The sequence below is a fragment of the Schistocerca cancellata genome, chromosome 4 (genome assembly GCF_023864275.1).
Source record: "Schistocerca cancellata isolate TAMUIC-IGC-003103 chromosome 4, iqSchCanc2.1, whole genome shotgun sequence".
Taxonomy (NCBI): Eukaryota; Metazoa; Arthropoda; class Insecta; order Orthoptera; family Acrididae; genus Schistocerca; species Schistocerca cancellata.
Window position 1 is genome coordinate 47,491,208 of NC_064629.1, and position 16,473 is coordinate 47,507,680.

Genomic DNA, 16,473 nt, shown 5'->3' on the forward strand with positions numbered 1-16,473 from the left:
AATAAAAATTAGTTGATTTCATAACTTCTCCACTTTTATGTAACCACAGAAATTAATTCTGATGCAAGTACAGTTTACATGCACAAACATAAAAACATTTGTACAATTATCATTATTTTGTACTCAACAGAATGGTCTTCATCATGATCGAAGGCAAGAGTTGTTACCAATAAATGCAAAGGTTGTTTATGAATAACAGAAACATCTTTTACAGAAGTTTGACAAAGTATTGAAGTGATGTTTGATATATATTTGTTTCACCTTTTTTTTACCCTTTTGTTTTTTCTAACACTTTATGATAAATTTGAATCATTCTCTTTATTTTTACAACATCCCTCTGTTTCACATTACAAATCAACAATTTTTTAATAAAACCTGTATTAAACATTGATAATTTCAGTTTTTCTATAAGTACTGTTTATTCTCACGAAACTACAGGCATGAGGGTAAGTATGCAGAACAAAAATGTTCCGTAGGTTCCCTGGCCCTTTATATATCCTCACTCAGTTTCTAGATGGTTCACCACTTCTGGATTTTAGGGGAATATAGTAAGACACTCATTGCAAACGTAAAGAAAGCAAAAGGATCATTATGAGATAACATCCAATAGTACACTACAGATCCAATATACAGGTAACGTGGGTATGACCTTAACTGAGAAAAGCTACCAGGGGAACTACTGTACACTAAGCTTACTTTGGCAGTATATGGTAGTTTTATAACTCTAATCTGAGCCCATCTCATACAGGATATTTCCGCAATTCTATTATCTTCAGTTATTAGATTGGTGAACCTAATGTCCTTCCTAGTCCTCCTTGAACTGAGGCTACACAAAATAATAATACTGGATGACACAGAATTCTGTAGCAGACATTTCAAGTAGTCTTCTTTCCTTATGAAGAGTGTAGCATTATGAAAACAATATAATTGTCTTTTGATTCCCTGTCAGCCTGGACAATTGAAACAATATCCTTACTCTTATCACGAGTGGTATTGTGAAGAATAAGAAAGAACAAACATATCAGTTGGAACCTTGAGCCAGCTGATATGGTTATTTTATAACTAAAATCTAATATCTAGTGTTAAGTCCAGTGACGAGCTTAAATATAACATAACGGATCTAACATATTTGTTACACGTATTTTAAATTCTCCAATTAAGGTGTCAAAAATAAACTTACCACAGGTACATGAGATCTCTTCAGCACATTTCTGACACCACTTTTAATCCTCTGAAACTCCTTCCCAGCACTGTTCTGAGAGGAGTTAAAAGGCGAAGAGCGTTTTTTTGGGCTGTGTTCAATGATTTTTTTCTGCACTTCTTCACTGCTCTCCATGAATTCATACCATTTCTGAAAAAATACATTAAATACTAAATGGAAATTCATGAAAAATGCACATTTATATGAAATATAAACCAAAATACATTTGTCAAAGAAATGAACTTATTGCAACTATCATTAAATTAGAGAATTACTTCTGGTATTGTAAGCACAGTGTTTGGTAGTGCACTACCTGCAAAAATCAGATCCTGGTCCGAATCCTGGCCCCCTCACAGTTTTAACTCTTCACATATAATTATCATTAAATTATTTTACATACCATTTTTCACAAGTTTAACTACTATGGATCAAAATTCAATGGATCCTGCAATGCATAATGTGTACTGTCACATTGTAACCACAGTCAAGTCCCAATCCAAAAGCGGGTCATCAATGAAGTACGACAGTTGTCACCGAAAGTATTTTCATTAAGAACAGCAATGTACAGACAGAACACAAGTGTTTCTATTTATGCAAACATAAAATATTCCTGACTATGCAATCACAAACATAAAAAATTTAAAGAACATTCTAGAAATGGTAAATACTAAATAACAAATAATTGCCACAACAGCCAGTAACTCTAACCACTACTCCACAGTGCATGCGGCGCATCTCACAACATTTCTCCCTCTCCTGGGGATACAGTTACCTGCTGTTTTGTAAGTTCTCACTGGAGCTGTCCGCCCCTGGTAGCCAAGTGGTCCGCGTGATGGAATGTCATACCTAACGGCCCATGTTTGATTCCCGGCTGGGTCGGAGATTTTCTCTGCTCAGGGACTGTGTGTTGTGTTGTCCTTATCGTCATTTTATCCCCATCGACTCTCAAGTCACCGAAGTGGCATTACCTCGAAAAAATTGCTCCAAGCTAACGGTCTGCTCGATGGGAGGCCCTAACCACACGGCATTCCCATTCCACTGGAGCCGACTATAGCATCTACATCTTCTCTGTATACCAGTTCCGGCAGATCCTCAGTTTCTGTTAACACTGTCACATCCTTTTCCCTATTATTATCACTGAAGGTAGCCCCTCCTGTCAGCAAATGGCGAAAGACAGCACTTTACTAACTTTTCCAGTAGCCCTAGTTTCTGCAGACATAAAAACTCCATACCAAGTCTCCAGGCCTATATCTCACTGGCTGGTGCTTAGCTTCATTGCACTCTCAGTCCTTCTCCTTGGTGTCCAGAGCCTGTAGGCAAACCAGCTGTCATAGTTATTCAGTCCTTGTGTTGTTTTTCACATAGCCATCCTGAGCACCGTTTGGTTCAAATTGGAACAGTGTATCCAATGCTGTTTTGGCCTCATGACCATGGAGCAGAAGCACAGTGTGAAGTATGTAGGGTCTTCCTTCATATGGCGGGATGTGAATATTATGGCAGGTAGTTTTGTACCCAAATCTCTGTTCACTATCGATGCACATTGAGAGTATACCTGCCAATGTCTTATTAAAGTGTTCTGTCAGGTCACTCATCTGTGGGTGGTTAGCAGTTGTCATTGTGTGAGGGATGACAACATCAAATTACCTCTACTGGAAAATTTTCCTATGATCACAGATCATCACACAGTGTGCTCCATGCTTCAGAATGATGTCTTCTACAAGGAACCTTGCAATTTCTAGACCTGCAGCAGTTGGCACAGCTTTGGTGACAGTTTAGTGGGTGGGGTAGTCAGTGTGGTCTATTGTCCATAAATTCCCATTTGTCAACTTCAGCAGCCTCCCAAGAAATCACTCTCAATTCAGTGGAGTTGCCTTGTGCAGGTGAAATTGGTACCAGATGTCCTGGAGGTAAATGCAGCATGTGCTTCCATCACTGGCATTCCTTACAGTCTCTCACACAGTGTGTAACAGATTGGTAAAGACATGGCCAGTGATACCCGCATCTGATCCTGTTTAGAGTCTTCATGAATTCCAGATGACCAGATGTTGAACCTCACGGAAAAACTTCAGGATAGCTGGCCATACATGAGTTGCCTCATTGAACCATAGTTCCTTTTATACACTGTTCCCTTTTATAAGTGGAATTCTCCTTTGGTTGGTTCATCCTCCTTCAAGGTTTCTATTCTTTTCATTAATGCTTCCCTCTGTTCAACAGCAACATCATTCAAGGCAGTGGTACCAGATTTTGTTCACCCTGCTGTGTTCTGCCAAAAGATTCCTTGAAAGGCAGTCAGTGTTCTCATGTTTGCAGCCACTTTTATATATCACTGGGATATCATACTCCTGAGGCCTACATGCCCATCTCGGCAGTCCACCTGATGGACCTTCATGCTGGTCAGCCAGCAGAGAGAGTGGTCATCTGTCACAACAATTAATGGTTTGCCAAATAAATATAACAGCAACTTGTTGATGGCCCACAGAACTGCAAGGCAGTTGTAGAGTCCTTTACCTCATATTGCGAGAGTACTCTGGAAGCATAAGCTATCACCTTTTGAGCACTTCTCGAATATGTACTAGAACTGCTCCTATCCCATTCCTGCTAGGACTGGTGTAAAGTTCTCTACCAATATTCTTGTCATACAATGCTAGAGCTGGAAATGATGGTTGCACTTTCTTTATCGACAAGGAAAGAACTTCCTTGCACCTTAATCCAGGAAAATTGTGTGTGTCCCTGAAGTAGTTTTGTAAGGGATGTACCTTGGTACAGATGTTCTTTATAAATTGCAATGGAGTATCTGATATCAGTCTTTACAAATAACTTCAGTAAAATGGAAATGACACTCTCGTCTCTCAAATAAGTAGCATCCATCATAAAATCCTTAGATTTTATGAATTATTTTGGTTATGATAATGTAACAACAAAAGTAATCAAAGGGTGCGCATGCGAGTTGAGTTCTACCTTAAGTTATTTGTGTACTCAATCTCTTATCAGTGGAACATTTCCACACTTGCTAAATAACGCTAAAGGTGAGCCTCTTTACAAGAAGGGGGATAAAGAGATACCATCAAACTATCAACCAGTTTCCCTTTTACCGGATTTTTTCAAAAATATTTGAGAAGGTTGTGTTCAAGCGTCTCCTAAGCATCTGACTGCAAATATACTGTCCAAGTCACAGTTTGGATCGTCAGGCAGAGCCAAAGGTGGTGTGGCGGCATTCGGAACAGGCGTTGCTGGCACCCGAGGCCGAAGCTGGTCTGAATGATGCACTGCAACACCCGTGTCCATCTGGATTTCATACAGGAGTCTGCCACGCTGTCTTAAGATGCGGCCCAGGCTCCATTTTGGCCGCCTGCCATATCTCCGTACCCAGACGAGGTCGTCGGCGGTGAACTGGCCCAGTGAAGGCACCCGTGGCCGTGAGGTGGGAGGCCGCAGAAGATGAAGTAGCGTGCGGGGCTGTGGGCCATGTAAGAGCTCAGCCGGGCTGTGGTCGCCCATGGGGGTGAAACAGTAAGACGCCAGAAACTGGAGAAGCGCATCATCAGCAGCAGAAGAAGAAGTCAGAAGTTTCCGCATCTGAGCCTTAAATGTGCAGACCAGTCGTTCAGCCTCACCATTGGATTGTGGATGGAACGGCGGGGCCGTGACATGTGTAACGCCGTGATGAGCACAAAAATCTGCAAATTCGGAAGAAGCAAATTGTGGACCATTATCAGTAACAAGAGTAGAGGGGAGGCCTTCCAAAAAAAAATGCGGGCGAGAGCACTGGTGGTTGCCGCGGTGGTAGGTGACGTGCAACGGACAATGAAAGGAAAGTTAGAGTAGGCGTCAATTACGAGGAGACAATAAGTACCTAAAAAGGGTCCCCGCAAAGTCAGCATGAATGTGCTCCCAGGGCTTCTCAGGCGAAGGCCACGGTGACAAAGATGACTTCAGGGCAGCGGCCTGTGACGCACAAGGGCCGCAGGCAGCGACCATGTGTGCTATTTCAGAGTCGATGCCAGGCCAGTACACATGACGGCGCGCCAGAGATTTTGTGCGAGACACACCCCAGTGCCCTTGGTGAAGGAGGCGCAAGACCGAAGCACGCAAAGACGCAGGTACCACAACACGCGGCAAAGCATTGTCAGTGGAGAGGAGCATAACACCATCCCTAGCCGTGAGGCGGTAGCGCAAAGTGTAGTAGTTCCGCAACGGATCAGAAGTCTTAGCGGACGGGCAATCTGGCCAACCCTTCTGAATACAGGGTAAAACCCAGGAGAGGGTAGGGTCAGAACCCGTAACAGCCGCCAGCCTGCCCCCAGTGATGGGGAACCCGTCCACAACCCGCTGCTCGGCAACATCCAGGTGGAAACACAAAAGTTCGTCCCTGTCGAATGCCTGATCAGGACCCATGGGAAGGCGAGACAGAGCATCAGCATTCGCATGTTGAGCCATTGGCCGGAAATGAATCTCATAATTGAAACGGGACAAGTAAAGAGCCCAACGCTGGAGGCAGTGTGCAGCCTTGTCGGGAAGTGACGTTGATGGATGAAACAAGGAAACAAGTGGTTTGTGATCCGTAATAAGATGAAATTTTGAGCCATAGAGAAAAACACCAAACTTATGAAGAGCATAAATGATGGCCTAAGCTTCTTTCTCAATTTGAGAATACTTTTGTTGGGCATCCGTGAGCGTTTTGGAGGCATAAGCAATGGGTTGTTCCGAACCGTCAGAAAAACGGTGCGCAAGGACTGCACCGACCCCATATTGAGAGGCGTCTGTGGCAAGAACAAGATGTTGGCCAGGTCGATAAGTAACCAGGCACGGGGCCTGTTTCAGCATAGTCTTCAACTTCTGGAAAGCCACTTCACATGACGCGGACCAGTGAAAAGGCACGTTTTTATGCAACAGGCGATGCAACGGCTGAGCCACTGAAGCCGCAGACGGTAAAAACTTGTGATAGTATGCTATTTTCCCCAAGAAGGCCTGCAGTTCCTTAACAGATGTAGGGCGAGGAAGGGCATTGATCACAGCGACAGTTTGTTGAAGCGGACGAATACCATCCCGAGAAAGTTGAAACCCCAAGTACGTGATAGACGCCTGAAAAAATTGTGATTTCCTGAAGATTACACTTAAGACCGGCAGTCTGTAAGACATGAAAAAGTGTGCGGAGATTTTGAAGATGTTCCTCAGTGGTGGAGCCAGTGACAACAATGTCATCCATGTAATTGATACACCCAGGGACAGGGAGCAATAATTGTTCCAAGAATCGCTGAAAGAGAACAGGGGCACTAGCAACCCCGAATGGCAAGCGTTGGTATTGATAGAGACCGAAAGGCGTGTTAAGGACCAGAAACTGCCGGGAAGCAGCGTCGAGAGGAAGTTGATGATAAGCTTCAGACAGGTCAATTTTAGAAAAATACTGGCCTCCAGAAAGTTTAGTGAACAGTTCTTCAGGACGGGGCATAGGGTAAATGTCGATGAGACATTGAGCATTTACAGTGACTTTGAAATCACCACAGAGACGAATATCACCATTTGGCTTAGCAACTACAACGACAGGAGAGGACCACTCACTGGAAGTGACAGGAAGCAAGACCCCTGAAGCAGTGAGACGATCCAACTCCCGTTTTACTCGATCACGAAGGGCCACAGGAATGGACCGAGCCCGAAAAAACTTGGGCCGAGCAGTGGGTTTGAGCGTGATATGAGCTTCAAATTCATTTGCACGGCCTAACCCAGGAGAAAAAAGGGACGAAAATGTCGTCGACAAGGAATCCAGTTGAGCATAAGGAATAGCATCAGAGACAATATTGACAGAGTCATCCATGGAGAACCCAAAACGCGAAAGGCATTGAAACCAAAAAGATTTTCTGCGTTGCTCTGGTCGACCACAAATATGGGAACAGTGCGAACGACGGATTTGTAAGATACCTCAGCATTAAACTGTCCCAAGAGAGAAATCTTCTGTTTATTGTACGTCCGTAATTGCCGAGTGACAGGGCACAGGAGTGGAGAACCCAGCTGAAGATACGTCTGAGAATTAATTATAGTGGCAGCAGAACCGGTATCCACTTGCATGCGAACATCTTGACCAAGGATTTGGACAGTGAGGAATAACTTCCCTGAAAGGGAAGAAGTGCAATTAACAGACAACACAATCAGAATCAGCGTCATGTTCATGATCATCATGTATGCGGTCGGATTTGCAAACGGAAGACACATGACCTTTCTTTTTGCAGTTGTGACACACAGCCCAACGTTGGGGACAATCCTCGCGTGAATGTTTCGTAAAACACCGCGGACATGAAGGAAGTTGCCGGGGGTTTTGCTGCAGTTTCTTAGCGGGTTGTTTACGGCTAGGCCGAGGCTGCGCGTGGGAGCGCACTGCAGCCACGTCAGCCGGCGGGGACGTGCCGCACGCGTCGTCAACAGTGCACTGAGGTTGTATTTCCCCCGACATCACCCCACGCCTCTATTTGCGCCCCAGCGGCGTGAGAAATTTCAAAAGACTGCGCAATGGAGAGAACTTCATCTAGAGTCGGATTCGCCAACTCAAGGGCACATTGCCGAACTTCTTTGTCGGGTGCCGACCGGATAATAGCATCCCGTACCACGGAATCGGCATAGGATTCTTTGTGAACGTCAGTAAGAAATTGACACTTTCGACTGAGGCCGTGAAGTTCAGCAGCCCAAGCGCGATAGGATTGATTTGGTTGTTTTTGACAACGATAAAAGGCAACACGAGAGGCTACCACATGCGTTTGCTTTTGAAAATAGACAGAAGTGAGCACATTTCAGCAAAGGACAAAGACGCAGGATCCTTCAAAGGAGCCAATTGCGACAACAACCGATACATTTGAGGTGAAATCCAGGAAAGGAACAGAGACTTACACGGTTGTTTGTCCATGACATGAAATGCCAAGAAGTGCTGTCGAAGACGTTTTTCATTATCAGACCAATCTTCCGCCGTCTCGTCGTAAGGAGGAAAAGGAGGTATAGCCAACGACGAGAAACGCCCCGCATTTGACGCCGTGACGAAATCGCAAATCGCCGCTGTTAGAAGCGTTTGCTGTTCAAGGAGATTTTGCAATAGTTGCTCGACAGTAGCCATGGAACCCTGTGAGTTAACGGTGAAAAGGAAAAATCCACTACCCTGTCGCCAATTGTTAGAACTTCAAGTTTAACACATATTTCGGAACGAAACAACAACACATATAAGTCACAGAGTAAGTTGACAAGTAAGACATGTGTACACGTTAGCATTCGAATGAGCACCGAGTCCCAGTCTAGCGGCCGCTACTCGGCTGGCCGCTTAGGTGGCGCAGCTGCTGCATGGCTGGCAGACAGCGCCGCACGTAGAGGGCGCGCGTAATTGCGCGGCGGCACTTTGAATGATCGGCGAGTCACAACAGTTGGACTGCAGCTATGGTACTGTTTATTGTTGTCGCAAAGAGGGAAGCAGTTTGTTGTTGTCGTAAAGAGGGAAGAACTTTATGATGCTCCCTGCAGGAGCCCTTTCCCTTAGATGTGTTGATTGATAAAGGTTGTGCTCACTCTGAGCAGAGTCAGACTGAGTGATGCAAAGTTTTGTATGAAAATGGGCAGGCAGTCACTAAAAGTCATTCATATAAGGTGTACAGTATGTGGTAATGCCATGTGGTATTGTCCACTTTTTGCATGTCAAATAACATGGAGATCTGGTGTTGGCAGAGTAAAAAAGCATGTCGTACTTGCAGGTCCTGGACCCAAAAAGGCCATAATTGGTGGACCAGGATTCTCAAACTGCACAGTGGAATCAAAGTCTGCAGGATTCCACACATGACCAGTCATAACTATTCTTTGTAATGATTTGCATAAAACTGGCTATTAGGCAGTTTGATCCATCATTATGTTCCATACACATTTTCACGGTTTTAAGATGGGTACCATGATGCTCTCCCATTACTGGGAGGGAAATTCTCCTACCATGTTTCGTTAAAAATTTACAGGATACTCTTTTGACTGTTATTGCTAAGGTGTAAGGTGTTGCAACATTTGATCAGGTATTTTCAGTCCCTGAGGACACAGCTTGACATAAAGCTAAAGATATACTGAGTAACTATTCCTTAAAAGAGACATTATGATTTTCTAGGTGTTGATTGTTGAAGTATAAAACATTGTGTTCTGCAAATGTGGGTAATTTGTAAAAGTAGGATGTTAATTACTGTGTACACACATTTCTGTGAAGTGTGCTACTAGAAGTTCAGCAATATCCTCGAGGTCAGTGCTTCTGTTTCCATTAGTAGATGCTATGAGATGAGATACACTGCTCCCAACATTCATTATTTTCATCTTTTAATTTAAAAAATCATGATTTGGCTTTGACTATAATTAAACTGGTATTAAGGAAACAGCCTTTCAGAGGTGTAGGCTTCTGAGTTACCTCATCCAAGACAGCAGCAGAGCAGAAATTTGTTAGTCCTTTGGTTTGCTAGGGACAGTATTACTGGAAAGTGATCATCATCACAAAGTTCCCCTTGAACATTCCATTGTTTCTCATGTTACAGCTAGAGCTGCATATTGTGAGACCAACATCTACATCTGTATGATTACTCTGCAATTTGCAATTAAGTGCCTGTCAGGGAGTTCATCAAACTACCTTCAAGCTACATCTCAACCATTCCACTCTCTAACAGCATGCAGGAAAAATGAATGCTTAGATCTTTCCATGCAAGCTCCGATTTCTCTTATGTTATTTTATGATTATTTCTCCCTACGCAGCTGCGCACCGACAAAACATTTTCACACTCTGAGAAGAAAGCTGGCGACAAATTTCATGAGAATATCCTACAGCAACAAAAAATGTCTTCAGTTTAATGAGTGCCTCCCCAATTCCTATATCATATCCATGGCACTCTCTCCTCTATGTAGCGATAACACAAAAACTGCTCGTTTGAACTGTTTTAATTTCCTCCGTAAATCCTAGCTGATGTGGATCCCACACTGCTCAGCCTCTAGATTTGCGTGAATTGTCATATAACCAAAGTTTAGAGAATTCCTTTTGGTACTCATGTGGATGACTTCACACTTGTCATTATTTAGAGCAAACTGACACTATTCGCACCATGCGGATAATCTTGTCTAACTCACTTTGCTATTCATATTGATCATCTGACGACTTTACAAGATGCTAAATGTCAGTGTCCTCTGCAAACAATCTGAAAGGATGGGTCAAATTTCTTCCCAAATCATTTATATAGCTCAGGAACAGCAGAGGGCCTATAACACTTTCCTGGTGAACACCAGACATTACTTTTGTTTTATTCGTTGACTTTCTGTCAATTATTATGAACTGTGACTTTTCTGAAAGAATGAATTTGGTTAAACAATTGAGACAATATTCCATAAGCACACAATTTGATTAGAAGTGTCAAAAGCCTTATGGAAATATAAAAATATGGAATCAATTTGACATCTCCTGTCAATAGCACTCATTATCTCTTGAGAAAGTGCTAGTTGTTCACAAGAACAATATTTCCTGAATATGTGTTGGCTGTTTGTCAATAAATTGTTTTCCTAGAGGCAATTTACAATATTCAAACACAGTATATGTACCAAAATCCTACTGCAGGCAGACATTAGTGACCTGGGTCTAAATTCAGCACGTTACTCCTGTTTCTATTCTTATGTAGTGGTGTGATTTGTGCAACTTTCCATTCTTTAGGTACAGATCGTCCTGTTAAATCTTCAAATTTAACACATATTTCGGACAACAAAACAACACATATAAGTCACTGAGTAACTTGACCTGTGTACAAGTCGGCATTCGATTAAACACTGAGTCTCAGTCTAGCGGCCGCTGCTCAGCTGGCTGCTTAGGTGGCGCAGCTGCTGCATGGCTGGCAGACAGCGCCGCACGTAGAGGACGTGCGTAATTGCGCGGCGGCACTTTGAATAATCGGCGAGTCACAACACTTCCAAAGAGTGAGAGACTGTATATTAATGGTACAGTATTTTAGAGCCTATTATATGCACTTTTTCCTAAAATAAAAAAATTGCCTCCAAAATTCAGGTGCATCTCTGCCAGCTCTGCAGAAATTTTAAATCACACACTGGACATTTATATATTAATTTTGAATACAAGATGCACGCAGTTTGTTGTGCGTGCTGAGGTTATGCCATTTAGTCTCCCAAAGCTGCAAAATCTTGCGGCATAGTACTGAATGCAGGTCAGTTGCAGAGAAACTGATAAGTGGTTTCCACATAGCCTGTTTGGCCAGCCTGTCGGCAAGTTCGTTGCCTGGGATTCCAATGTGATCTGGGGTCCAGACAAACAACACTGAACGACTGGACCGTTCCAGGGCATAGATGGACTCCTGGATGGTCGCTACCAAAGGATGACGAGGGTAGCACCAGTTGATAGCTTGTAGGCTACTCAAGGAGTCACTACACAGAAGAAACTACTCCCCAGGGCATGAACAGACTTGCTCAAAAGCACGAGACATAGCTACCAGCTCTGCCATCAAAACACTGCAGCAATCGGGCAAGGAATGCTGTTCAATATGTCCTCCATGGACATAAGTGAATCTGACACGATCATCAGCCATCGAGCTGTCGGTGTAAACCGCTTTGTGGCCTCAGTACATGTCAAGAACTGAAACGAAGTGCCAGCATAGAGCCGCGGGGTTAACTGAGTCCTTAGGGCCATGCGAAAGTTCCAGGCGAAGCCACGGCCTAAGTGTACACCATGGACTTGTACGTGAATGGACCTCAAGTAGAGGTGGTAAAGGCAAGGACTCCTGTTCGGAAAGAAGGGATCGGACATGAACTGCCATTTGAAGCCCTGACCTGGGCCGTCGATGCAGGAGATGAACCGCCGTGGGTGGGAATAGGAGATGGTGATTTGGATGCGCAGGAGAACTATGAACGTGTGCGATGTAACTGGCAAGCAGCTGTGCACGCCTAACCTGCAATGGAGGGACTCCGGCCTCCGCAAGGACGTTGATCACTGGACTCGTCCTAAAAGCTCCTGTCACTAGGCGAACGCCACAGTGGTGCACTGTGTCGAGTAAATGCAATGCTGAGGGCACAGCCAAACCAGGCTCCCATAGTCAAGGCGTGATTGAACAAGGGCTCTGTGGAGCTGCTGCAGTGTAGAGCAATCAGCACCCCAGTTGCTGTTGCTCAGGCAGTGGAGGGCATTGAGGTGCTGCCAGCACTTCCACTTAAGCTAATGAAGGTGAGGAAGCCAAGTCAATCAGGTGCCGAAAACCAGTGCTAAGGGCTGATATGTCTCCACTACAGTGAGTGAATCGTCATTAAGGTAAAGTTCTGGTCTGGATGATTGGTACGACGCTGACAGAAGTGCATAACACACGCCTTTGTGGCCGAAAACTGGAAACCATGGGCTAGAGCCTATGACTGCGACGGAAAGACGCCATCGTACCAGATCCAGTTGAAGATGATGAACAGATGACATTTGTAGTCAGATGAGAGATGTTTAATCATCTGACTGTTTATCCGATCTGGCCCAGGAGCTGTGTCGGGACAATATGCAAGGGCACTGAGGAGTTCCCACTCTGTAAATGGTGCATTATACGATTCACTTTAGTGTGTAGTAAAGGGCAGGACTTTCCATTCCAGCCACTGTTTCAGAGTGCGAAAGGCTGGGGGGCAATTCTCCAATGCAGAGGCTCAAGCATAGTGCTCAGCAAAATGCTCAGCAATCGCGTTTGCATCGGTAGATAACATGCCCTTTATGTTAACACCAGGAATACCTGTTGTTGGGGGTCTGGTACCCAGAAATACGTTTGATCTTTGCCCAGACTTGAGAAGGTGACGTACGGCACCCAACGGTCGAGGCATCTCTCCCAACACTCCTGCTTCAGTCGTTTGATAAGTTGGCAAATGCAGGTACGGAGCCGTTTAACCTTTTAAGTGGGCGCGCTATTGCACAGTGGGTAGTACGGATATATCTGTCCACTGCATTCTGTGGCTAGTAGCTAGTTATCGGCCTGCCGTTGACACTGTGGTATTCGTAGAGCTTCGTCCACAAGATGGCAGCTCTTGTCATGCAACACAGCATGTTCTAGGCTAGTTGTAACATTGTCCACCCGAGCGCGCATCAAGAAAACGCGTCCTGTGAAGCAGCCGCAAAAGCGTGCCTTTGTTGTCTGTGTTTACCGCAGCGTTAACGAGTGATCTTTTGCAATGGCAAAAAGAATTCGTTTGTCAGATTCAGAGATTGAAAAGCTGCTTTTAGAAAGTGACGATAATTTCAGTGACAGTTCTGAAAGTTTTCAAGATACAGATGTTGAGGCTAGTGAAAGTGACTTCGATTCAGAAACATCTGACGATGAGACACTACTGCAGCAGATGGTAACTAGTGAATTTGTGCGTGCAAGTTCAATTCATATTCAATATTTGTTTAGTGGTAATAGTGGTACAGTTCTGCCTCTAAAACAAAACGATGTGATGAGTTGTTTTGTGTGTTTTGTGGATGATGCTTTGTGGACAATGATAGCTGAACAGACGAACTTATATGCAGAACAGTTCATAGCTTCTCATCCCAATTTAGCAACACGCTCCAGGGTTCACAGTTGACAGAATACTACATGCGACGAGGTAAAAACACTTATTGGAATGCTTGCACTGCAAGGAATTCTTCACAAACCAGAAGACAAAATGTACTTTTCAAAGAGGGAATCAGTTGACACACCTTTCTTCAGTAAAGTGGTGAGTGAAAAGCAGTTTCATCTTTTATTGAAATTCCTCCACTTTGCTGACGATACCTCATATGATCCACTAGGCACCATCAGCAGAAAACTATTCAAAATTCACCCCATTATGGAGCATCTGCGGCATAAATTCAGATCAGTGTACATGCCAGAAAGGAAACTCACCGTTGACGAATCGTTGTTGCTCTGGAAAGGACGGCTTGGATGGAAGCAATATATTCCATCAAAGCGTACCAGATTTGGCATCAAACTGTACAAACTGTGTGAAAGCAGTTCCATGTATGTATGGGACTTTATTGTTTACACTGGTAAGGACACTAATTATGGTAGCCACTATCCAGACAAAAAAATAACCTCTCGAATTGTTTTGGCGCTTGCACACGATCTACTTAGGAAAGGCCACTGTATTTACCTTGACAACTGGTACACCAGTAGAGATTTGGTGGACAAACTAACCAGCAATAACACCTATGTTGTCAGCACAATGCGGCAAGACAGGAAGGGTTTCCCTGACTTCGTAAAAATGGAAAAACTGAAGAAAGGGGAGTACATAACAGGGTACAAAGGCAAGCAAATGGTAATGAAATGGAAAGACAAAAGAGACGTTGTTATGATCAGCACCTTCCATGACAATACATTTGTAAATGTAAACTCGAAGAAAGGAATCGTTCAAAAGCCACAAGTTGTCATTGACTACAACAAGAAAATGGGGGGGGTGGGGGGGGGGGGCGTGGATAGGTGCGATTCTCAGTTACAAAGCTACCGGATGGTCAGAAGCAGGCTGAAAAAATACTATCAGAAGCTTTTCCGCCACTTGTTGGACATTGCATGCTACAACGCATACATTCTGTACAAGCAACATGGTGGCGAACAAAGTAGAATGAGCTTCCTGATTAGTCTTGGTGAACAGTTGACCATATCTTCACCACATCAAGGGACATCAGTAGGACGCCCACCTCTAACAGCAAAAGCAACACGCCTTACAGCCAGGCAGTTTCCAGACCTTCTGCCACCCACAACAAAGAAAAGAGCAACAAGGAGGTGTGTGGTGTGTACGAGAAAAGGCCTTCGCAAAGAGACTTCATACTGGTGCGCAAAATGTGAAGTTTCCTTGTATGCAGCACCTTGTTTTAAAATGTTTCACACTGAAAACAATATGTAATTTTGTGAAAATACAGCTTTGTTAGCGTCTGCAATATATTTTATTCATTTCCACCCAATATCAATTTAAATTCAACAATGAAAACACGAAGGAAAACGTGAGAACAGTGCGCAGCACCACCACGAACGGGTGCGCTGGCGTATATTACCCACTGTGGAAGAGGCGCGCGCGCACAAACTACCCAGTTAACAGGTTAAAGGCTATGAAGTGTTCCGGGGAAGGGTGCCACTATGCCACTTTAGTGCTCACTGATGCTCCTTAATTGCTTCATCTATTTCTTGCAACCACCAAGGGACTGCCTTTCGCTGGGGGCACCCTATAGAGCAAGGTATAGTGTTTTCTGCCACAAAAATGATAATAACAATCACCTGCTCAACCACCACATCGACGTTACTGTGTGGGGGAGATTCAACATTGACACTAGAGGTGAAAGTTTCCCAGTTTGCATTTTTAAAGCCCATCTGGGCAGGTGTCCATGGGCCTGATGCCGTGGCAGTGACAGGAAGGTAGGAGAGTGGTCACTACTACACAGGTCAGTGGATAGATGGGAGAAGTCCTGGGTTGAAAATAGATAAATCAATGGCCGAGTAGCAACCATGAGCCACACTGAAATGTGTAGCAGCCCCAGTATTCGAGAGGCAGAGGTCGAACTGAGACAAAGTTTCAACATATCTGCCTTGGTCAGTAAGCACGGTGCCACCCCACAAGGGGTTATGGGAGTTAAAATCTCCCAAACGTAGGAAAGGTTAAGAGAGTTGATCAATCAGTGCAGTTAATACATTCAGTGATACTACACCATCTGGAGGAAGATATACAATGCAGACAGTTATTTCCTGTGTCGTCATTATTCTAACATCCACAGCTTCAAGAGGGGTTTGAAGGGGCACAGTTTCACTACAGACTGAGCTTAGGACATAGACGCAAACTCCACCTGACACTCTATTATAGTGCTAAGGTTCCTGTAGTGTCCCTTATAGCTGCAGAGGGCAGGGGACCGCATTGCGAGGAACCAGGTTTCCTGGAGGTCAATGCAGAACGCAGGTAAAGCTTAAAAGTTGCTGTAGCTCAGCCAGGAAATGGAAAAAACTGCCACAATTCCAATGGTGGATGACATCATAATGAGACTGGGAAGGCATGGCACATTCAATGAGGCAGTTTACACCTCAGGGTCACCTGCTGCCACCAACTTTTTGCCTGAGCAGTCTGTGTCTGAGGGTCCGGCAAGATCTAGGTCCTCAGCGGACACCAAAATCTCCACCTCATCCGCAGACACAGAGCTTGTAGGTAAGAGTGGTGTGGGTGCCACCGCTATTTCCTTGGTATTGGAGACCTTCTTTTTGGATTTCTCCCACTGCTCCTTGGGTTTCCATGGCTGGGAGGACTTCAATGATTAAGACTGCGGGACTGAG

At 44.3% G+C, this 16,473-nt stretch overlaps 1 protein-coding gene across 3 annotated transcripts in view; it reads right to left on the reverse strand.

Annotated features, from left to right (window-relative positions):
* Nucleotides 1-16,473, reverse strand: part of LOC126184653 (R3H domain-containing protein 4-like) — a 104,762-nt gene that overhangs the window by 45,469 nt on the left and 42,820 nt on the right. For all 3 annotated transcript variants that reach the window (XM_049927133.1, XM_049927132.1, XM_049927134.1), the window contains exon 4: nucleotides 1,181-1,351. In XM_049927133.1, the coding sequence (XP_049783090.1) occupies nucleotides 1,181-1,351 (171 nt within the window). The remainder of the gene's footprint in view (nucleotides 1-1,180; nucleotides 1,352-16,473) is intronic.